The 24,836-nt window shown below is 43.1% G+C and overlaps 1 protein-coding gene across 1 annotated transcript in view; it reads left to right on the forward strand.

Annotated features, from left to right (window-relative positions):
- Nucleotides 1–2,079: 2,079 nt before the first annotated feature.
- Nucleotides 2,080–24,836, forward strand: part of ipo9 (importin 9) — a 93,540-nt gene continuing 70,783 nt past the window's right edge. Inside the window, exon 1 of the mRNA XM_039749425.1 lies at nt 2,080–2,294. Within this exon, the coding sequence (XP_039605359.1) occupies nt 2,117–2,294 (178 nt within the window). The 5' untranslated portion in view covers nt 2,080–2,116. The remainder of the gene's footprint in view (nt 2,295–24,836) is intronic.

A 24,836-nucleotide genomic window follows, 5' to 3' on the forward strand; every position in this document is an offset into this window, starting at 1 on the left:
GGCCGCGACAGAGAGACAAGGGGAGATGCTGTGGGATCTGGGCATCAGTCAAAGCACCAATCACGGGCCCGATTAGAAAGCTGGAAGCTGTGATTTGTCGTCTCCCTCCCATGTACCAATCACAGCCCGTGTTACAACGCACTTAGTCACCGAACTTGTTTTGTTGTTCTTGGACTAGGAAATACAGTACTACTACTATATTTAAAAACCCGCGAAGTCGTGAATCCGCGAAAAGTAAACCGCAAAGTACCGAGGGATTACTGTAATGCATTAAAAAAGTGCACTTCATAATTTGTGCCAATAGCACGACAATGCAAAATGCAATGCGGTGTCATGCGGAAATTAGCAGGAACTCTTCTAGAAAAGTATACAACTTGCAAGTATACTCTGAGTCTCGATATGCAGGATGTCATAGTCATAACTCACGTTGATGTCATGTCAGCCGGTTGTCATGTTTTTGTGCATTAATATTCGCACATGTTTATGGCCTACAAATAAAAGGTGAGTTTCAGTGTTTAACGACAGGAAGTGAGAAATTAACGTAGAGGTATCATTATGAAATCTCTTACCGGTTTCCAGGTTCAGAGGCGAAATTCCAATTTTCTTGCCTTCCGATTGGAAAAGTCGTTGATGACATCTTCGTAGTCTAATCTGGATCTGCAATGTCTTTTTCTATAGATAGGAGAAGCCAACCCAGCGACTAATGGGCTAAACCTATTTTAGGAAGGGATTATACTGGCAACCCTTTTCGGGCGATAAAAGTGGACGTACATGTACGGAATTTGAACTTGAACAGGGATTTTAAAAGGGTTCCTCTTAGAAGCATCTCAAATATATATATATACTGGAGAATATAACTTGACAAATCCGCTTAAACGAGACACGCAGACCTCAAAAGCGGGGCCCCCTTAGGCGCGGGGCCTGTGGCAATCGCCCTACTTAGTACTTACTTACTTACTATAGGGCAGCAGTAGCTCAGTCGGTAGAGCGGGTTGTCCAGCAATCGGAGGGTCACAGGTTCGATCCTGGCTCCCGGCATGAGAATGCAGCTGTTGTGTCCTTGGGCAAGACACTTAACCTACCTTGCCTGCTGGTGGTGGTCGGAAGGATTGGTGGCGCCAGTGTTCGGCAGCCTCGCCTCTGTCAGTGTGCCCCAGGGCAGCTGTGGCTACAAAGTAGCTTATCATCACCAGCGTGTGAATGTGTGTGTGAATGACTGTTGTGTTGTGAAGCGCCTAGGGGGGTTCTTGAACTCTAGTAGGCGCTATATCAAATACAGGCCATTTACCATTTACTTGCCACCCCCAAATGCCGCTTTTGACCTAGTGATGTCTATGAATCTCAGACTTCAAGCAGTCATTGCATGTAACCGAAACGTGTCCTAAATATGACACCTTTAATAAACCTGCTGTGCACCAATCAGTTGAATGCCCTAAATGAGGGGTAGAAAAAGTGTTGTGTGACCAAAATGTATACAAATCCCCTTAAATGAAAGTCAGAAATGTGCACTTTAATCAAACTTTGCTTGACTTGTAATTTTAAATTGTGGTGCAGAGGCCTAAATCAATAAAAAATGGGTCTTTGACCCAAACATTATGGAGGGGTCTGTAAGTCAGGTGTGAAGTGGACTTTGGCTTGTACCGTATTCAGTTCCATTTGTTCGCCCTACCCAGAACTGCTAAAATTAAAGCCATTACATGCAACACATCCGTGCAGCTGGTGGGCACTCATTCGCCGGTCATGCCACGGTGGGTATCAATTTGTTTTGAAAGCAATGCTGTTAGTTCCAAACTTCCTATTCTTGAGAGGTAAAATTCAAAACACTCTACAAACGATGACGTCTGTTTAGTAAACTGTAAATGAAATCGCAGTGCTCTTCGGAGCGAGCTGCAGGTTGCACCGCCGCTCATTATTTACCCGTCATTATTTATTTTGTTTTCTCTTTTCTTAACCGGAGATGCAACACGACACTTCCCCTGACGCGGCCTCAGCGCGCCTTCAACAAGAAAAGCTGACGAGTGACGTTTTTATGAAATGGGCGGGGCAGTTCGCGTTGGGGGCGGAGCGCCGGCGGCTCGAGCCTTGGCGCGCGCGGCGCAGTAGCGCAAGCAGGAAGATGGCGGGAGTGAGCGGCTCAGGGCCCGGTTCGTCAGCGGGCTCGGCTTCGGCGTCCGGTCCGGTGCAGCAAGGACTAAAAGAAGCGCTGATAGAAACGCTCACCGCTATTTTGTCTCCCGTGCAGGAGGTGCGGGCGGCGGCTGAAGAGCAGATCAAAGTTCTGGAGGTGACAGAGGGTGAGTTGTAGACACGCGTGCGAGGTAGATGGGTGACTAGTTACAGCTGCAGGTTGCACGAGGGTTCTGGTTCTTGTCGCAAAATGAGTGCCGAAGTAATGACGGAGGATATGACTGGGAGCGATGAAAGGGGCTGGGAGCATTGGACTGGAAGAGGTGCATGCTGTGACTTAGGCCCAGTGGTAATGAACGGAAACTTGGGAGAGTGGGGCGCGGGAAAGCGGCAAGGGTGGACATTAGGGGGGTGAGCAGGAGGGCCGCCAGTGTGAGTGTGGGAGAAGTGGTGAGTGGTAATGATCTGAATTTGGAAGTCTTTTGACGAGCAAATGAAATGAGAAGGGGGCTTCAGTTGACGTCGAGTTAAGGGTTTTTGGGGCTTTGTGACAAGGTAGGGTTTCATCGAGCCGGTAACGGAACCGATGACGAGGAGGGAAGTTTCCTGGGTACCACTGACTGCAAAGAAGATACCGAAGGAATCGATTTATATTTTATATAGTGCAGTTCACATGCATCACAGTTACAAAAAAACAATACGGAAGAACGTGACTCTCGGGCAAATGGGCACTTAACTGGTGATGATCGAGAGGCTTGTCATGCACCAATAGGGAGATGATCGTTTTAGCGTTAGGCGTTGTCAATTATTCTCCGAGTTTTGCATTGTTCTTTTATGAGTGAACACAATCAGTAAGATGCTTTATACTTTGTAATGAACTTGAAAAATGAAAAAAACAAATTTTCAAGATGTTAAGTAAAACAAATTTAAAGAAAGCTTTGTGATTTGATTTGGGGGCTTTGATAAGTAGTAAAGTTTCATTTCACTCAATACCCTTTGTAGTGGCTTTCTCCAGCATCACCTTTAAATTAAGCTTTGTATAGCAGACTTCATAAAAATAAATCCCAAAGTTTTCATGAAATGGATAGGTTATTAGTGAGAAGTTTTGTCTTGTGTATTGGATCAATCTTTCTTTTTATGTAGTGTCTTTCGGAGTTCACTGTTTGTTGAGCTGCATTTTTAATTGCTTGTGAAGCCTTTCTTTGTGTACTCAAAAGAATGCAACATGTGAGCCAAATAAGAGGTGGCAATTCACTCTGTCAAAACTGTTTGATAGCCGAGTTGTCCCAAGTCAATTGTCTCCTTATTTAGTAGTATTGTCTTGTGTACAAAGTACAGGTAATTTGTATTTGCAAGTTCAACCAATATACAACATGTTGCTAGTCTCTGGTGTTAAAGAGGAATGTATTTACCCTTCATAAAGAGTAGGGTGTTTCCCGATATCCAGGCTAAGTTGCCCACCATGGCATAGTCAGCATTGTGTCCCCCTAATCATCCCGGTCTCACTCACTCACCACTTCACCACCTAACAGCTCATGTGTGGTGTGTGTACTGGTGCAAAAATGGCTTCTGTCACATCATCCAGGTGGTTGAAATGGCTTGCCACTCTCTATGTAAAGCGCTTTGGGTAATGAGAAAAGTGCTATATAAATGTAAAGAATTATTATTAAAATGCATAACTCCATATTTTTGAAGAAAAAAAAAACAAAAAAAAAACATCTTATCTCATCATGTACTCCTTACTCCTGTCTCTGTGCATTCATGTCCTGAAACCTTAGGGAAAAATCTTGAGTAATACCTCATTGTAGTTTTCATTCCTCACTCCTGTTTGTTACGCTGCAGTGCCCTGTGCCACACTAAAATATACTGATATTCAAAAATTATTATAATTCCTTTTACATTGTACTTGTATTAGAATGTCATGATTTAGTATTGTGTAATTTTTCTACATAATGTGATTCAAAATGTTGTGCCACTGGTCCACCACATATCCCTAGTAGCTAGTAAGGGTAATGATTTGACTTTGAAAAGTAGTATTCTGTTATTAGCAGCATTTCACTTTAGTAAATAAATGTAAATTATTACACCTAGGAAGTAAAAATGTTAGGTTTTGAATACTTGAACACTTTATGAGAAGAATTTAGGAGTCGTAGTGGACTCTACAAGATCAATTGGCAGACAGTGTTGAGAAGACATTAAGAGGGCTAACAGAATGTCAGCTTATATAGCGCCTTGATGTGTGGAGTACAAGTCACAGGAGGTTCTGCTCAATCTTTATAACACACTGGTGAGGCCTCATCTGGAGTACTGGGTGCAGTTTTAGAGTCCAGGCTACAAAAAAGACATAACAGCACTAGAAAATGTCCAGAGAAGAGCGACTGGGCTGATTAGAGGACTACAGTGGATGAGTTATGAGGAAAGATGAAAAGAGCTGAGCCTAACGCTTGAATTAAGTTTAGGTCTTGTTAGGTCTGAGTGGACAATAGGATGTCTGAAATTTAAGAGTACCCCTTATGAGAAGGATTTAGGAGTCATAGTGGACTTGACACAATCAACTGCCACACAGTCTTTAGAAGCCATTAAGAAGGCTAACAGAATGTCAGGTTATATAGCGCCTTGACGTGTGGAGTACAAGTCACAGGAGGATCTGCTCAGTCTTTATAACACACTGGTGAGGCCTCATCTGGAGTACTGGGTGCAGTTTTGGTCTCCAGGATACAAAAAGGACATAACAGCACTAGAAAATGTCCAGAGAAGAGCGACTGGGCTGATTAGAGGGCTACAGGGGATTACAAGATCAGTGAATGGGCAGATAATCTCAAATCTGTTGAATGATCACAGAGGGACTTGGACAGCAGACAGGCTTCAGCAGATTTGTGGACGTTGAAATTTAATGTCAGTTAATATAAAGTGTTACAAGTGGTAAGGTTTGAATACACAGTGGGAGGTCTGAAAATGGAAAGTCCACCTCATGAGAAGGACATCGAAGTCATAGTGGACTCTAAACTATCAACTGCCAGTCAGTGTTCAGAAGCCATTAAGAAGGCTAACAGAATGTCAGGTTATATAGCGCCTTGATGTGTGGAGTACAAGTCACAGGAGGTTCTGCTCAGTCTTTATAACACACTGGTGAGGCCTCATCTGGAGTACTGAGTGCAGTTTTGGTCTCCAGGCTACAAAAGGACATAACAGCACAAGAGAAGGTCCAGAGAAGAGCAACAGGGCTGATTCAGGGCTACAGGGGATGAGTTATGAGGAAAGATTAAGAGAGCTGAGCCTTTAAAGTTTTAAGCAAAAGGAGATTAAGAGGAGACCTGACTGAAGTGTTTAAAATGATGAAGGGAATTAGTACAGTGGATCAAGACAGTGACTTTAAAATGAGCTCATCAAGAACACGGGGACACAGTTGGAAACTTACGATACATTTCGCACAAACATTAGGAAGTTTTTCTTCATACAGAGAGCCACAGACACATGGAATGAGTGACCAAGTAGTGTGGAAGACAGTAAGACTTTAGGAACTTTCAAAAATGAACTAGATGTGATTTTGGAAGCATGAAGTGGATTGAACTGGCGGGCTTTGTGGGGCTGAATTGCTTATCCTCCTCTGCTTTGCTCTCATATCCTTAGTCTGTTTTTTAAAAGGACCACAATAATATCCGGCATCAGTCATTCTATTTTATAAACTTAATAATTATTACTGTAGCACTTTTCTCAATTTCTGTGAAACATGTAGAGAATGGGAATGAGCAGGGATATAAGAAAAGATTTAATACACCTTAGGTAGAAAATAATAATAAAACAATAAAGAGAAATACAGGAAGCACAAAACCTTGATTTAGAATTGGAGACAATAAATAAGTAAATAAATAAAAAAAAAATTAATAAAAAATTAATAATTAAAAAAAAAAAAAAATAACCCATAAACAAATAAGATAATTTGGGATACGAGTGCATGGAGTCTTGAGCACCTGGATGGAGAGGGTAGACTTAAAGAAAGGATTGGAGTATCAGGGTGAGTTAAATGCCTTTCTGTAGAAATGAGTTTTAAGGTTTTTTAAAGAATGACTTGAGTCAGCAGATCTAATTATTTTTAGAGAATCCACGTCAAAGTGATAGATACTTTATTAATCTCAAGGGGATATTCCCATACTCCAGCAGCAGCATACTGATAAAGAACAATATTAAATTAAAGGGTGATAACAATGCAGGTATAACAGACAATAACTTTGTATAATGTTAACGTTTACCCCCCTGGTGGAATTGAAGAGTCACATAGTGTGGGGTCTCCTCAGTCTGTCAGTGGAGCAGGACGGTGACAGCAGTCTGTGGCTGAAGCTGCTCCTCTGTCTGGAGATGATCCTGTTCAGTGGATGCAGTGGATTCTCCATGATTGACAGCAGTCTGCTCAGCGCCCGTCGCTCTGCCACGGATGTCAAACTGTCCAGCTCCGTGCCTACAATAGAGCCTGCCTTCCTTACCAGTTTGTCCAGGCGTGAGGCGTCCCTCTTCTTTATGTTGCCTCCCCAGCACACCACCGTGTAGAAGAGGGCGCTCGCCACAACCGTCTGGTAGAACATCTGCAGCATCTTATTCCAAATGTTGGACGCCAGCCTTCTAAGGAAGTATAGTCAGCTCTGTCCTCTCTTGCATAGAGCATCAGTATTGGCAGTCCAGTCCAGTTTATCATCCAGCTGCACTCCCAGGTATTTATAGGCCTGCACCCTTTGAGTCATTTCATAACACAAAAAAATTACCAAACAAATAAAATATCATCACTGGGTTTCATCAATAAAACAACAAGAACAGATACATAGATAGATATGAAAGGCACTATATAACAGATAGATGGATAGATACTTTATTGATCTCAAGGGGAAATTCCCATACTCCAGCAGCAGCATACTGATAAAGAACAATATTAAATTAGAGCGTTATAACAATGCACGTTTAACAGACAATAACTTTGTATAATGTTAACGTTTACCCCCCAGGTGGAATTGAAGAGTCGCATAGTGTGGGGTCTCCTCAGTCTGTCAGTGGAGCAGGACGGTGACAGCAGTCTGTCGCTGAAGCTGCTCCTCTGTCTGGAGATGATCCTGTTCAGTGGATGCAGTGGATTCTCCATGACTGACAGGAGTCTGCTCAGCGCCCGTCGCTCTGCCACGGATGTCAAACTGCCCAGCTCCGTGCCTGAGAGCACCAGTTAGTTTGGGGCAGAACTCGAGAATTAAACTCTAAAGCACACTGTACAGCTTGTCACTGGGTTCTTAACGCTGTAACAATTAAAGATAAGAAACATATTATAATATAAGGGCAGAAATAATAATAATTACAGTGCTAAAGCCCCAAGGACTCAACTATGCAAGTAAGAAGTGAAAACTTTGAAATTGTCCATTAAATGATACTCAAAGTGGGATGTCTTTGATTTCGTTTTGCTTGTTTTGTCCCTGTATTTAAGTGAATTGTTCAAAACGCTGTTGCATCTGCCATCTCTAAGGTTGCAGAGCAAGCTTGTTAGCTGTTATCACTAATATTTTCTGATTTTGTAACTTACATGGTGTTCCAGGCACCAGGATCAACCTCTTGTCCTAGGACCGAGCTGAACAACCTGAGTAGGTCCGCAGTGGTTGCAGTTTTTTGTTCAGGCTTATTTTCTTAATGAGAAGTCATTTATTGCAGAGAAGAGCTACAGGGGTTGAATTAGGAGGAAAGATTTATAGTACTAGGGTGTTGTACCGTGTTAGCCATTATGAATGTAGAGAAAAGCCAAGCAAGATGACACCTTTTATTGGCTAACTAAAAAGATTACAATATGCAGGCTTTCGAGGCAACTCAGGCCGCTTCTTCGGGCGAGATGTAATCAAATGAGGAAAGATTAAAAGAGCTGAGCCTTCACAGTTTAGGCAAAAGAAGATTAAGAGGAGACATGATTGAAGTGTTGAAAATAATGAAGGGAATTAGTACAGTGGATCAAGACGGTGACTTTAAAATGACTTCATCAAGAACACGGGGACACAGCTTGAAACTTGTTAAGGGTAAATTTCACACAAACATTTGGAAGTTTTTCTTTACACAAAGAACGATAGACACTTGGAATAAGAGACCAAGTAGTGTGGTAGACAGTAAGACTTTAGAGGCTTTCAAAACTCGACTTGGTGTTATTTATAAAGAATGAAGTTGATAGGACTGACTGGAATGGCCTTCTCTAATGTATGATACATGTGCGGTGCCCCCTGTAATGTTTGGGATAAAGTCAACATTTCTTCTTGATTTACTCCTCTGCTCCACACTTTAAAATTACAAATCAAACAAACAACTTTGTTGTCAATTGACAGTTAATTAACAAAACATAATATACAGATATTGTTGGAGTTCAGTGATAATATTTTCTTTCTACCTCAGCATGTGCTCACTATAGGGATATTAGCGTAGGCCAGAGGTGTCGAACTCCGGTCCTGGTGGGCCGCAGTGGCTGCAGGTTTTCATTCTCACCCTTTTCCTTATCAGTGACCAGTTTTCACTTCATTTCCCTTCATTTTCATAGCCCTGTTTTTAAGGATTCAGTCCTCTGAATTGATTCCTTTCTTTATTAAATGACAGCCAAACAGATGAGCAGCTAAATTGGGATTTCAAAGTCCAACCAATCTCTTAATGAGAAGCTGATTCTTGCTGTTAATTGGCTTGTTGTTGCTCTCATTCTGCCACGGCAGACATTTCTAAAACTGTTGCTTTTTCTGTTTTTTCTAAGAACACCGTCAAAATATTTTGGTGACCCGAGAGATCAACCTTACCGAGACCGTCGCCCTTCTTTATTTTCAGATATTGTGTGATATGGCGGCTTGTTTTGTGCCTCATTATTGTTTGGCTGCTAATTAAGGAAAAAAAGACAACAAAAGGGGCGGAGTCAAGTTAATTAAAATTCAGGCAAAAGAAGTTAATTAGCAAAAACGGGTCACTAATGAAGAAGATGGTTAGAATGAAAACCTGCAGCCACTGTGGCCACCAGGTCTGGAGTTCAACACCTGTGGTGTAGGCTAACAGAATGTCAGGTTATATAGCGCCTTGATGTGTGGAGTACAAGTCACAGGAGGTTCTGCTCAGTCTTTAAAACACACTAGTGAGGCCTCATCTGGAGTACTGGGTGCAGTTTGGGTCTCCAGGATACAAAAAGGACATAACAGCACTAGAGAAGGTCCAGAGAAGAGCGACTGGGCTGATTAGAGGACTACAGGGGATGAGTTATGAGGAAAGATTAAAAGAGCTGAGCCTAACGCTTGCATTAACTTTAGGTCTTGTTAGGTCTGAGTGCACAATGGGAGTTCTGAAAATTGAGAGTACGCCTTATGAGCAGAACATAGGAGTCGTAGTGGACTCTAAGCTGTCGACTGCCAGACAGTGTTCAGAAGCCATTCAGAAGGCTAACAGAATATCAGGTTATATAGCGCCTTGATGTGTGGAGTACAAGTCACAGGAGGTTCTGCTCAGTCTTTATAACACACTGGTGAGGCCTTATCTGGAGTCCTGTGTGCAGTTTGGGTCTGCAGGCTACAAAAAAGACATAACAGCACAAGAAAAGGGCCAGAGAAGAGCGACTGGGCTGATTAGAGGACTACAGGGGATTACAAGATCAGTGAAAGGGCAGATAATCTCAAATCTGTTGAATGATCACAGAGGGACTTGGACAGCAGACAGGCTTCAGCAGATTTGTGGACGTTGAAATTTAATGTCAGTTAATGTAAAGTGTTACAAGTGGTAAGGTTTGAATACACAGTGGGAGGTCTGAAAATGGAAAGTCCACCTCATGAGAAGGATTTAGGAGTTGCAGTGGACTCGACACTATCAACTGCCAGTCAGTGTTCAGAAGCCATTAAGGAGGCTAACAGAATGTCAGGTTATATAGCGCCTTGATGTGTGGAGTACAAGTCACAGGAGGTTCTGCTCAGTCTTTATAACACACTGGTGAGGCCTCATCTGGAGTACTGAGTGCAGTTTTGGTCTCCAGGCTACAAAGAGGACATAACAGCACAAGAGAAGGTCCAGAGAAGAGCGACTGGGCTGATTAGAGGACTACAGGGGGTGAGTTATGAGGAAAGATTAAAAGACCTGAGCTTTACAGTTTAAGCAAAAGAAGATGAAGAGGAGACCTGACTGAAGTGTTTAAAATGATGACGTGAATTAGTCCAGTGGATCAAGACGGTGACTTTAAAATGAGTTCATCAAGGACACGGGGACACAGTTGGAAACTTGTGAAGGGGAAACTTCACACAAACATTAGGAAGTTTTTCTTCACACAAAGAACGATAGACACTTGGAATAAGCGACCAAGTAGTGTGGTAGACAGTAAGATTTTAGGGACTTTCAAAACTCGACTTGATGTTTTTTTTGGAAGAAATAAGTGGAGAGGACTGCCGAGCTTTGTTGGGCTACATGGTCTGCTCTCGTCTGGAGTGTTCTAATGCTGATAAAGCACTTCTTGCTCAAGTGACATTTTTCTGCTTTGTTTTTGTCGTCTCGCTTGTTAACATTCCCCACCCTTATTTGCTTATTTTAGTCTTAAACAGATGCGTTCACTGTTTTTTTAATTGCTTCTTATTAGCAATAAGATGCAAATGACAAAGGAACCGGCGGTCCTCCATTTAACATGTGTCCGTGTACATTTGTGTGCCATACCACATGCACTTCAGAACAGGTCACCCACTTGAAGCTGAACATGTTCAGGTGCCATGGGAGACCATTTAAGAAAAGCTTGGGTTGCTGTTGGAAGAGGTGTTGGTGAGGCCAGTGTGTGTGTGTGGATGGACTGGCGATGTCTCAACATCACCTCTGACTAGCTGTCCTTCACGGCTGGCAGATGGCTTTGAAGATGGTGAACGACGCACCGGCTTGAAGTAATACATCAGCGAGGTTTGCTTTTGTGCGATACTCGAGATCCTCCGGGGTCTCGGCATATGGTAACATGTCAGAGGAGATAGTTTTGAGGCTGCTGATCCCATCATCGATCACAGCCTCTAGCCAGCGGGTTGCAACCGACAGCAGCTGCTGACATTCTGTCATGAAGTTTATCAAATCCCTTTATTTTCTTACTAAGCCTCATTCACTTCAGAACAGGTAATCCTTCTGAAGGAAAGCATGTTTGCGCCCAACCATTACTTGGAATGGAGACCAACCAGGAAAAAGCTTGGGTTGCTGCTAGAAGAGGTGTTGATGAGACCAGCAGGGGGCGCTTACCCTGTTTCACTTAATGTGGATTCCAGTGCAGTGATGGGGACACCTGGCTGTAAAAATGGTGCCATCCATCGGATGAGAGAAAAAAAAAAAATTGAGGTTCTGACTCTCTGTGGTCATAAGAGATACCTGCGCATCCTTTGAAAAGCATACGGTGTATCCTGATGTCCTGGCTAAATTCCACGTCATGGCCTGGTCATTCTGACCCACTAATCCTCTCCTGTCTCTGATTTGCAGGGCAGTGATGGGGATATGTGACCAACCCATTACATCGCTGTACTAACAGAACCGCCATCTTTCAAAGCCACTCACAATTTGTTGGAATCGGTTCCTTTTGTGGGAGAGAGATGTATGTCTCCTACCAGGACGGTGGAATTGCTACACAAAACCTTTGACTCCAAGTCTGACTCCCGACTCCTCAATTCCTGGTACCACGGACTTCACCACCTAACAGCTAATGTGTGGCGAGTTTACTGGTGTAAAAAAATGGCTGCCGTCGCCCTGTCATCCTGGTGGATGCTCCACATTAGTGGTGTTTGAAGTGGCTCCCCACTCACTATGAGTAGTGAGAAAAGTGCGATATAAATGTAAAGAATAATTATTAAAATGCATAACTCCATATTATTTTGAAAGAAAACAAAAAGCATCCTATTAGCGTTGCCTGGTGTAATGAAGTATTTGGAAGGAAACCGACGAGGAACAAGTGAGGAACTGAGAGCTTCTAATCATGTGGATGATATCCTTGGAAAAGAAAAAGAAAATCTGCGCTTGAAGAGTGGCCTGACATGGCAGAGTTAAAATTCTAACAAGGCATGAAATGAAGTAAGATCTGTTATTGGTAAGGATTGGTTTCTAATTAAGCTACTGGGTTTGAACAACAACCTGCAGCCACTGTGGGCCCCCCAGGACCAGTGCCCTATGCTCTCAGCGATTATTCTGTCATGGATATTTTGCTAAGCCTTTAACACGGCATGTAAGCACAGTATTACTTTGAGCTCAGAACCCCCACAGAGATTATTTTACAAAAATTCTGTAGCCTCCATCTTGACGAAGAGATGTGCACCTCTTCAGAACAGCACTGTAAAGGACATAAAGAGAAATGGAATATTGTCGACCAATTGATTCAACCAAAACTCTTACTCAGTACAATAAAATGCCCGCTAGAGAGCTAATAATGGCTCTCTCTGTCTTTCTAACAGAGACGGTCTAATAACACTTCAGATTCTGTCAATATAACGTGAAGGTGTTGAGCGTACTCCAACTAATATCACCACAGCACGATATTGTGGCAGTGATGCCTTCGTGAAATTGCCATCATTTTATTCACAAAATGCACAGGAAAATAACCTACTGTGAACACTAGGTGGCACTGTTGCCCGTTTAAACCCAACAGCCAAGACACCCAGGACACAGGGTAGAAGTACTAAGAGAGAGGTTAGGAGCGCACGCTGATACAGCGCATTGCTGGACCCACCACACGACAAACCAACTCAGGATTCCAGAATAGGACCCGAGTGCAGCCATGCAACGGGTGATACCTCAGCCCCACACTAGCTCTGATGGAGTGGAACAGTGTGAGGTTTTTTTTTGGTACTCAAATGTGGCAATTGGTGCCTGCCTGTGGTAAAGTCATCCCTGATGGAGGATCACAGGAATCATGGGAAAGAGGGGTCCTTTCATCGGATTGGCTGGCCGAGCAACGTTTCAGCCGTGGAATGGCCAAATGGTGAGGCAGCTTGATGGATGAGGTCTCCAGGACTCTAAAAATATCCAAATCTTATTAGGTGATATCATCTACTGTTAAATTCTGCTCCGTACTTCTAAAATTTATATTTTTATACTGTATTGAGGATTTGTTCTGTGTATTGTATTGTATTGTATTGTATTGAACCCCTTCTTTTGACACCCACTGCACGCCCAACCTACCTGGAAAGGGGTCTCTCTTTGCACTGCCTTTCCCGAGGTTTCTTCCATTTTTTCCCTACAAGGTTTTTTTGGGAGTTTTTCCTTTGTCTTCTCAGAGAGTCAAGGCTGGGGGGCTGTCAAAAGGCAGGGCCTGTTAAAGCCCATTGCGGCACTTCCTGTGTGATTTTGGGCTATACAAAAATATACTGTATTGTATTGTATTTCTTTTATGCTGGCTGGAGTGCCAATTCTGCCACCTAATCAAAAAACTGGCGGCAAAAGCATGACTATGTATTACCCAACAGACAGACACCCAGGACACAGGGTAGAAGTACTAAGAGAGAGGTTAGGAGCGCACGCTGATACAGCGCATTGCTGGACCCACCACACGACAAACCAACTGAGGATCCCAGACTAGGATCCAAGTGCAGCCATGCAACGGGTGACACTTCAGCCCCACAGAAGTTCAGATGGAATGGAACAGTGTGAGGTTTATTTATGGTGGCTGGAGAAAAGCACTAAGAAGAGCTTGAATTCTTTTTCTTCCTTTTCAGTGCCTGCAAGCACCACATCCATAATAAACACAAGTAACACCATAATAATAATCACAATTCTTTCTCTCTATATCTCCTCCACCCGACCGTGACTCGCCTACTGGGTCTTCAGCAGCAGGGCTGTGGAGTCAGTAGATAAATGCTCCGACTCTGACTCCTCAGTTTCTAAATCTTCCGACTCCCCGACTCCGACTCCTCTGTATGTATATACTATGCTAATGTATTTTCTACATCCATTGAAGGAAAGGAAGGCAACATACATGTCATTTCACCACAGAACTACTGGCTAGGAAGTCAACACTCTACTATAATGCCAGATTAAAGACAAACACAATTGATTGGCGGCCGCAGATTGCGGGTGTCCACATGGACGGGCAGATCCAGCTTGCCGAAAATCTCGACCACCGCCCCCATCCAAAGTAATGTGATGCCTCTATCTGCTGCAGTGGCTGTCTCCTCTGTCAGCCAGCCGCAAGTTTTAGTGCATTGTGTCACTCACCGGCCAGCTGATCGGCAGAACGAGCCTCTGCTGGAGACGGGTAGGGAGATCTGTGTTCTCTGCTCCTTCGGCTCCCCTTAACTAGCGCATAGCGAAGAGCTGAGAACACACCAGATGATTTTTCAGGCGTTTGACGCGTGATGACTCGTTGAACGGCCGAAAAATCGGCAGTGCATCTGTAAATGTATGGGGGGCTTTAGGCTAGGTTCACAGTTCCCTGTAACAGTGGAACACGACACAATGGAAAGCGGTGCCGCACCTTACCTGTGCATTACATCCCATATTGTGACGCATACAGTCAATGAAAAGCATGCTTCATGGTTACTTGACGTGTTCGTTTTGTGGTAACATTATGCACTGCATGCATTGGGCTTTATTCTTACAGCAGAGAAGTATACTCAGCAAAAAAAGAAACGTCCCTTTTTCAGGACTGTGTATTTCAACAATAATGCTTTAAAAATCCAAATAACTTGACAGATCTTCATTGTAAAGGGTTTAAACAATGTTGTCCATGCATGTTCAATTAACCATAATCAATTAATTAACATGCACCTGTGGAATGGTCGTTAAGACCTTAACAGCTTACAGAAAGTAGGCATTTAAGGTCACAGTTCTAAAAACGCAGGACACTAAAGAGACTTGTCTACCGACTGTGAAGAACACCCAAAGAAAGATGCCCAGGGTCCCTGCTCATCTATCTGCGTGAACGTGCATTAGGTATGCTGCAGGGAGGCATGAGGACTGCTGATGTGGCTAGGGCAATAAATTGCCATGTCCGCACTGTGAGACAGGAAGGACAGCTGATCATCCTCGCAGTTGAGGACCACGTGTAACAACACCTGCACAGGATCGGTACATCCGAATATCTCACCTGCGTGACGGGTACAGGATGGCCACAACAACTGCCTGAGTCACACCAGGAACACACAATCCCTCCATCAGTGCTCAGACTGTCCGCAATAGGCTGAGAGAGGCTGGACTGAGGGCTTGTAGGCCTGTTGTAAGGCAGGTCCTTACCAGACATCACCAGCAACAACGCCGCCTATGGGCACACCAGACAGGAGTGGCAAAAAGTGCTCTTCACTGATGAGTCACGGTTTTGTCTCACCAGGGGTGATGGACGGATTTGTGTTTATCGTTCGAAGGAATGAGCGTTACACCGAGGCCTGTACCCTGGAGCGGGATCGATTTGGATCGATGGCTAGGGCCATTCCCCAGAAATGTCCAGGAACTTGCAGGTGCCTTGGTGGAAGAGTGGGGTAACATCTCACAGCAAGAACTGACAAATCTGGTCCAGTCCATGAGGAGGAGATGCACTGCAGTACTTCAAGCAGCTGGTGGCCACACCACATACTGACTGGTACTTTTGATTTTGAGCCTCCCTTCATTCAGGGACACATTGTGAAACATTTTTAGTTTATGTCTTATGGTGTTGACTCTTTTACTGTTCATACAAATATTTACACATTAAGTTTACTGAAAGTAAAAACAGTTGAAAGTCAGAGGACGTTTCTTTTTTTGCTGAGTATAGTTCATTATGACTGTTTGTGAATTGGGACATTTCAACTTATTTTTTTAATTCCTGTTTAAATTTAGTCGGAGTCGGTTAACTTTTTGCCGACTCCGACTCCACGGCCCTGTTCAGCAGTCCTTTAAATAGTCCTTGACCCGGAAGTGCTTCTGTTCTTCCTCCACGTGACAACTTGAGTTTTTCTTCAGCCCAGAAGTACTTTGGGGTTTCCGTCCTCGTGATCCACTAGTACTTCTGGGCTAGATGAGAATTTATTCTCCTACCATCTTCCCACAGCGTCCCCTGGCGGTACCCAGCAGGGCTGTGTTGCCGAACTCCATGTCCCGTAGTGCCCTGCGGGAATCTGGGGCACCGCTGCAATCCAGGGAAGTTGCCATCTAGTGTTCTAGAAAAGCTGCCTTCCCCCATTCTTCCATCTTAGGGGCATTCTGCCCGGGTTGAGCTACCGGCCGTCTCTTGCACTACTTAATAAACCCCTAGTCCTAAAAATGTACAAATGTATTTATCTAATTTATCCACAGAGATGTAAATTAATCTGCACCAATGGACTTCACAGAAATGGTAAACAAGGAGAGACTGTTTAATCAGACAGTCGCTATAAAACCGTCAAGTGCTCACATCACATCTTTGAGTGATTTCACACAGAGAAACGTCTCCTCTTCTCCTAATCCAGACCTGTGTTCTGCCCACAGCTGGGTGATGAGGATCCAGAGACTGCTTTCCCTCCCTGTCCGGTTTCCAGTCTCTTCAAAGTCAAGTCAAAGCAAACTTTATTGTCATCTCAGCCATCGACGAAATTGCGAAGCTCAGGGTCCACAGTGTAACCACATGAAGTGCAAATAAAAAAGTAAAAGGGAATTAAAATTTAAAGTTAAAACACAAACAAGACAAACCAGAAACGCATTAACAGATTTGCACTGAATTCCACTCTTTCCAGGCAACGCGCCTCTTTTTGTAATTGTTCATTTTATATATTAAAAGACATCACAGCTTGATTTGTTTTCCCACTACCATAAAGTCACATACATTGTCATATACACTTTATTACACTCTCCCTGCTCACAAACCAGTTGCTCTTCTCTCCCACCACTTTTCAAAGTCAGCTTTTTATTGCCTCCGTATGAATGAATGTGGCAGCTTGTGTGAGGAAATACTGAGATGAAATAGTTGCCTCTTTCTGCCTTCTGCTGTTGGGCTGCCTGTCATCCTGAAATGTAGAAGGTAGGGTTGCAGAATGGTTGGATAGTTGGACTTTTACAGTGAGCATACTTATCCATGAGGCATTTTGAAGGAAGTGTAAGGCTATAGATAGATATAGATGTACTTTATTTGTTCCCAAGGAAAAATCAGAATTTTACAGAAGCCCAAGAGAGAGAGAAATATGTAAATAATAAATAAATAAAACAAACTGCAACACACCCAACCCAAAAAACACACATAAGAACTTCAGGCTTTGATACTGGAGAACTGCTGCAATTAATACCAGAGCTATAGGTGGCATTTAGATGGTCGGACCTGTCCGGACATTCATTTGAATAAAGCTTTTTGTGTCCGAAAAAGGAACCTGCCGTTGGTTCAGAATTACTCGTCGTTCCATTGCTGAGTTTAAAAATAAGCATCGACAAGATGATGCAGCCGCTCCTAGAAAAGTAAGGTGGGCAACTTCAGTCTATTTTTCAAAGTCTGGCTCACACTTGCTGGCGCTAGCTGTAATGTGCTTGCATCTCCTTCATAAGTCTCCAGAACCGGTCCTCCTTTTACCACTATGAAAACTGCCCTGCATTAAATAGCATCCGAAAATAAACTGCTCAAAAAAATTAAAGGAACACTTTGAAAATGCATCAGATCTCAATGGGGGAAAAAAATCCTGCTGGATATCTCTACTGATATAGACTGGGTAATGTGTTAGGAACGAAAGAATGCCACATCATTTGATGGAAGTGAAAAAGATCAACCGTACGGAGGGCTGAATTCAAAGACACCCCGAAAATCAAAGTGATGAAAAAATGATCCAGCAGGCAGGCTCGTCCACTTTGCCAAAATTTCATTGCAGCAACTCCAAATTGTACTCCTTTGTTTGTATGGCACCCACGTGCTTGTGTGCATGCCGGACCAAGTTCAGTCAGGTTGAAATGCTCCCAATGAGACGACGGATAGTGTCCTGGGGGATCTCCTCCCAGATCTGGACCAGGGCATCACTGGGCTCCTGGACAGGCTGAGGTGCAACCTGGCAGAGTCGGATGGACAGAAACATAATGTCACAGAGATGTTCAACTGGAATGAGGTCAGGCGAGTGAGCGTGGGGGCCAGTCAATGGTATTAAGTCCTTCATCCTCCAGGAACTGCCTGTGTACTCTTGCCACATGAGGCCGGGCATTAACGTGCACCGGCATAGGGTCTGACAGTGGGTCCAAGGATTTCATCCCGATACCTAATGGCAGTCAAGGTGCCGTTGTCTAGCCTGTAGAGGTCTGTGCGTCCCTCCATGGATATGCGTCCCCAGACCATCACTGACCCACCACAAATGCCACCTTGCCATAAAAATTAAAAGTCCATTCAACTTACTTAAAAGTGATTGAACATTTTCACATTTGTGGAGTTGGGCCAGTACTCTTTGGACGAGCTGCTTCTATGATAAGGTGCAACAGTCAACAGTAATTACAGAGCTACCAGCTGACTAGGGGGACATGTAGTATTTGTCTCTTTACGTGCCCAGAGTCTCCTACGTTCTCCGATGTTAAAGACATAGGTAGCCATCTGATTCTTCTGAGCCTCTTCATTCACTCTGTGTTCCCCCAAAATCCAAAAATCAGTTTGTACTGGCTGGCCGCTCGGGTCTGTGTCTGCGATGATAGAAGCATGTCTTCCATTTAAATGATTCCTTTCAGATTAATGGTAACAAGCCAGAAGCCTCAACTTAACATTCATTAATAATAATTAAATTGGCTAATAATCTAAAAAAAAAAATAAAGAAAATAGTCTCAAAAATAGGAGAGAGAGAGATTACGAGAGAGAGAGCTCCTGTAAAAATTTGCTGTTTGCACGGCACCCGGAAGAAGCAAGAAATAAGAGGAATTAGGTTTGTGGATTGTGTGAGCATGATGAGGGGTAACTGGTTTTATCATCCAATGCTTTAATAATCCTTTTTCACTGTGAGCAACATTGAAAAATGCATTACAAAGCAAAACAGCCAAAAAATACACAAACAAACTTGTGAATGGAGTAGGGCTAGACAATGTGTAGAGTTCTCATGTCAATCAGTTGTCCCTTTGAACATCCAGAGGTTGGAGATCACTGTTTTTAACTGAGCAAACCACCATCACTGTTCTTTGTAATTTTCAGTTTGACCAAGTGATGTTCTCCTTGTACACATTGTAACAAGGTACAAAAGAACATCATTTAATATAGAAAAGCACAGATGACCTGACTGGTGCCTAAAAAGAAGTCAGCCTTGGCTGTTTTGCAATACTTCAGTATCAAAACAAATGACAGCGGTGTGCTAAAAGATTTAACTGAAGATATTTGATGACTAAGCAGGATGGTTGTGAAATATTCACAAAAAACAAACTTGCATAGTTATTTGTGTGTACCCCATCCAGCCAAGTGTGAAAATTTAGGAACTGGTGCTAGTATGAGGCAAGTGCTAAAAGGGCTCACCTTACCAACTGTTAATTATTGGTTTCCTTTGGATTTGGAGAAAGCACAAGACATAAGCAGGGCAGGGCAAGACGTTCACAATGTGTACCACAGCCGTTTCACTTTATATGTGTGAGTTGATGTTCATTAAGTATGTTTGCTTCATGCATTCTGTCCAAAGTGTTGTTTTAGTGCATAATAAGTATCTTTCTTGTAAGGCTTCATGCAGTTGATCAGACTTTATCTTTTCTCTAATGGTGATCTTGCCAGTATAGAAGATAATCAGTTATGGCCTGATGTATAATGAAGTGATGTCCCTTTCAGTTGTAATAATCTGTATTAAATTATTGCGGGGCAGTGATGGAGATATAGAGCGATAGATAGATACTTTATTAATCCCAAGGGGGAAATTCACATAATCCAGCAGCAGTATACTGATACAAAAAAAAATTAAATTAAAGAGTAATAAAAATGCATGTCAAAGCAGACAACAACTTTTAGTAATGTTAGCATTTACTCCCCCGGGTGGAATTGAAGAGTCGCATAGTGTGGGGTCTCCTCAGTCTGTCAGTGGAGCAGGACGGTGACAGCAGTCTGTCTCTGAAGCTGCTCCTCTGCCTGGAGATGACACCGTTCAGTGGATGCAGTGGATTATTCATGATTTTCAAGAGTTTGCTTAATGCCCGTCACTCTGCTACAGATGTTAAACTGTCCAAATTTACTCCTACAATAGAGCCTGCCTTCTTAACAAGTTTGTCCAGGCGTGAGACGTCCTTCATCTTTATGCTGCCTCCCCAGCACACCACCGCGTAGAAGAGGGCGCTCGCCACAACCGTCTGGTAGAACATCTGCAGCATCTTATTGCAGATATTGAAGGACGCCAACCTTCTAAGGAAGTATAGTCGGCTCTGACCTTTCTTACACAGAGCATCAGTATTGGCAGTCCAGTCCAATTTGTCATCCAGCTGCACTCCCAGGTATTTACAGGTCTGTACCCTCTGCACACTGTCACCTCTGATGATCATGGGGTCCATGAGAGGCCTGGTCCTCTTAAAATCTATATATGACCCACCTATTGCATTGCAGCACTAAGGGAACACCCACCATTTAAAGCCACCTACAATTTGATGGAGTCAGAGCGGTATGTATCCTGCCAGGACTGGGTAGTCGGTGCATTCCAACTCTGACTCCTCAGTTTTCTGTTACCACCGACTCTGACTCCTCTATTTGTAATTAGACTGTTTTTATTTACTATGGTCGATTGATTGAAAGCACACAACATACAAGATACAAGACATTTTATCACTGCCAGCATGAATTATGAGGCTATGTTTCAGCACCCTAACCTGTTAAAGTTTGGCTTTTAAGGCTGTTACGATGTTGTACTGGCTAACAAAAACTAAATGACATTAAACATGAGACTAAACTTAAAAATATATAGTTTATTTTTTAATTTTGTATTGAAAGTCTAGAAGAAAACATAGTTTAATTGAATCAGTATGTGTGAAATTCGAAATTTGAACACACATTAAAATTTAGATTTAGGTAGTTTGTGAGTCAGAGTCAGTACATTTTTACTGGCTTTGACTCCAGTAACCGACTAATAGCTACAGACTGCGGTATAGCGGGTCCACAGCTCCCGTCAAAAAGGCTACTTTTAAATGAATAATCGCCGCACTCGCGGCTTAGTAAGGGGGGGAGTGGTTGAAGCGGATCCTGGGGAATTTGTGATGTGGCCGTTTCTCACCTAAGTGCAAAGGTGAGAAGCAGTCCGCATCCGTAATTGTTCCAGGGACCCGCTGATTGCCACAGGTGATCACGTCCCCGTTATAAAGAGTAGCGCGAGGCGGCTGGGGAGGGGAAGAAAAAGAAAGAAAAGGAAGAATGGAGGTTGCAGGAAGCAGCGAGGAGAGAGAGAGCCGGTGTCGGCAAGAGCAAGCAAGTGAGTGCATGTAGGCAGCAGGACAGTGAGCCCTACCAGGGGTGTTTGGCCAGCACCTGGGACAGTTGGAAGTGGCTCGCTCCCGCTGAGCATTTTTTGAAGGAATGGGAGCGACCGGCAGATGGACAGCTGGCCGCGTAAGGCCGAGAAGGCAGCGGGAGTCGGGATGCTTGGGCGGTGAATTCCCTGATGCGAGTGTCCTGGTCGCCAGGGAAGCCAATTCTCGATCTAGGTGAGCTGAACCGGATCCAAGAATCGGAAGGCCACCAGATCAGTTATGTGGAAAGAAGGTCAGCTCTAGGTATGGCGACAAAGTTGCAAAGCCCGATGGGAGAAGCAGGGGAGCCACCAGGTAAAAAGACACCGGGCTTTGTTTTTTGAAAGAGACTGTTTCCAGCATTGTTTTAACCTCGTTGTTTTTAAAAGACTTTTTTTTATTGGATTTTAACCTCCACTTCTGTATTTATGGATTATTTATTTAATGAAGACTCTTTGAAACACTGAACTATTTATTTGAACACTTTCCTTTTTGTGCACTTTTTGCACCATCCCCTTGCTCCAGTCTCATTGGTAACATTCCCGAAGGTGCAGGTTTCAAGAGCTCCCGGGCGGACGATGGGAGAATGCAGCGCACCGGCATCGTCGCACAGACTGACCATTTGAATCTCTTGTTTTTTTCCCCAATGGGTAGCACGCTGTGTCACAAAGCTTGTATCATCTCAAGTCTGACATGACAGTGACTTCAGTTTACTGTAATGGCCTATTATTGGCTAACTAAAAAGATTACAATATGTAAGCTTTCGAGGCAACTCAGACCCTTCTTCAGGCAAGATGTAAGCTTGCATATTGTAATCTTTTTAGTTAGCCAATAAAAGCTGTCATTTTGCTTGACTTCTCACTACATTCATAATGGCTAACACGGTACAACACCCTAGTACTACTTTAATGGCCTGCACGATCCCAAGAACACATTCCAGTAGAGTACCTTTGGGATGAGATGAAATGGGAGGTTTGCAGCATGAATGTGTGGCTAGAAAGTTGGCATGAAATGCAATTTAAGTCAGCTTGGACTTAAAATCCCTAAAGATTAACAGTCTAGATGTAAGTGTCTCAATTCTTTACCCAAATATAACTTCCTTACATTTTGTACTTGCATATTCCTGTACAATAAATGTTTGAGAACATAAACATGATTAAGTATTAATTTATTAAATGTACTGCTCGATTGTATCAACAATATTTCCATCACCTTGTTGAATCAGTGCCTTGATGAATTCAGGCTGTTCTGGATACAAAGGGAAGTGACACTCTTAGGGGTCCCTAACAAAAGAGGCCACTGTGTTTGTACATAAGCAGCAATTGGTGTTGTAAATATGGGGACTAATTTATATTAAACAGAGATTTGCATAAGAGAAAAGGTAACCTTTAAAAATTCTTTACATTCATTTAGCACTTTTCTCACTACTCAAAGCACCACAGTTAGTGGGGAACCACTTCAACCACCACAAATTTATAACATCCACCTGGATGATGCAACGGCAGCCATTTTTGTGCCTGTGCGCTCACCATACATTAACTGTTAGGTGGCGAAGTAGTAAAAGAGAGAGACGATTAGAGACGGGATGATTAGGGGCCAGAATGACTAGGCCGTAGTGGGCAGTTTAGCCAGGACATTGGGATACGCACTACTCTTTACAAATGATGCCCAGACACAGAGTCAGGACTTCAATTTTTTTGTCTCATCCAAAGGATGGCTACCATTTTTACAGCACAGTGTCCCCATCACTGCCCTGGGGCATTGGGATCCCCATTCACACCACAGGGTAAACATCCTCTGCTGGTCTCACCAACACCTCTTCGAGCAGCAACCCAAGCTTTTCCTATAGATGGTCTCCCATTCAAGCACTGGCCGGGCCTGAACATGGATGACCTCTTCTGAAGCACAGGTGGTATGGCTGTATAATGTACCAGGAGATTAATGCTAACATATCATTGGGGAAATACTGACGAAAAGCTGTCCAGCAGCACTTTGTGCATTTTGATGCCATAAGTTTGAACTTATGAGAAAACAAACATAATGAAATATTTAACAGTTAACTAGGGGGCTTCACACCCTGCTCGTTTTGCTCGCCAACCCCTCTGCCTGCGCTATGCACTGGCAACTTCACGTCTCTGCCACACACACATGTGGATTTCACTTTCACCAAACAAAACTTTTAATTTTCGCAGATAGACCTCTTTGGGAAGAAACAGTGCTTTTCCCTGAGGGCAACATGAATTAGACAATCTACAAGTCTACGACTTAAAGTTTAAAGCCAAACAATATCTACATACTTCTGTCATATCACCTTTGTTCATATATTCGATCTCAGTATCATTGAATTTTGATTTCGTGTTTGGAATTATATCGTGACAACACAATGTATAACTGCCCGTGAGTGAATATCATTTTTCTCTCTACACGAGCTGTGTCTGACATTAGCAATCACATAAATGAGAAACAATTGAACTGTGTGTGTGGTTGTAAATGTTTTAGATGTGGGCGGAACTTTTCCAAATCTCTTTCCATAAAGTCTTGGCTTGAAATTTTCTCTCGTGGGATTTCACTTTCACCAAACAACAAATGTTTTAATTCCCAAGGATAGGCCTCTTCATTGGGAAGAAACACTACTTTTCCCTGATGGCAACACAGATTAGACGATCTACAAGTCTCCGACTTAAAGTTTAAATCTAAACAATATATTCGATCTCTTTTTGCCGTTTCGTTATTTCACAGAGTAATTTCCGTTTGCGCTAATGTGATCTTTGCTATCATTTTTTTAAGACTTTCGAATTTTCGTACTTCCATTATCTCGAACCTGCTCTGTGTGTGTATCACGCCAATGTTTTTAAATTCTTTACGACGTTCTACTTTGTCATCTACCCTTTGTCTTTTATTTCTGGGACTGGGCGTGGTTAAATCTCTTGGCACAAAGTCTCATCTTGCGGGACGTTAAAGTGTCTCTCTGAAAAAGTCACGTCTCATCCCAAGATTGTTTTATTATAGAGAGAAATGTTTTAATCTACCAAGTGCAGAGATACCAGTATACATTTACTGTATTAACTGTGCCAGAGTTTAATGATCATTGTAATCAACTTAAAAGATACAGAAAGATTGCTCATATCAGCATGGCTGTGCAAGTCATTAAACGGTGTAGTATCGTGTTTAGACATTATGTTCTAGTTAAGTCTACCAGGTTGGTTAAAACTTGCATTTAGCCATGTTCACACGGGCGTTAAAATCGAGCGTTTTTTTTGCGTTCATAGCGTCCGGTGAGCGGATCAAGCGCCGAGTGTTTTCTACACGTAGGAGTCAATGAGAGTGTTCACACGGGCTTTGGTGACGTGCATTTGTCCAGCAGCGCGTTTATACGG

The sequence above is a fragment of the Polypterus senegalus genome, chromosome 3, assembly GCF_016835505.1.
Source record: "Polypterus senegalus isolate Bchr_013 chromosome 3, ASM1683550v1, whole genome shotgun sequence".
NCBI lineage: Eukaryota > Metazoa > Chordata > Cladistia > Polypteriformes > Polypteridae > Polypterus > Polypterus senegalus.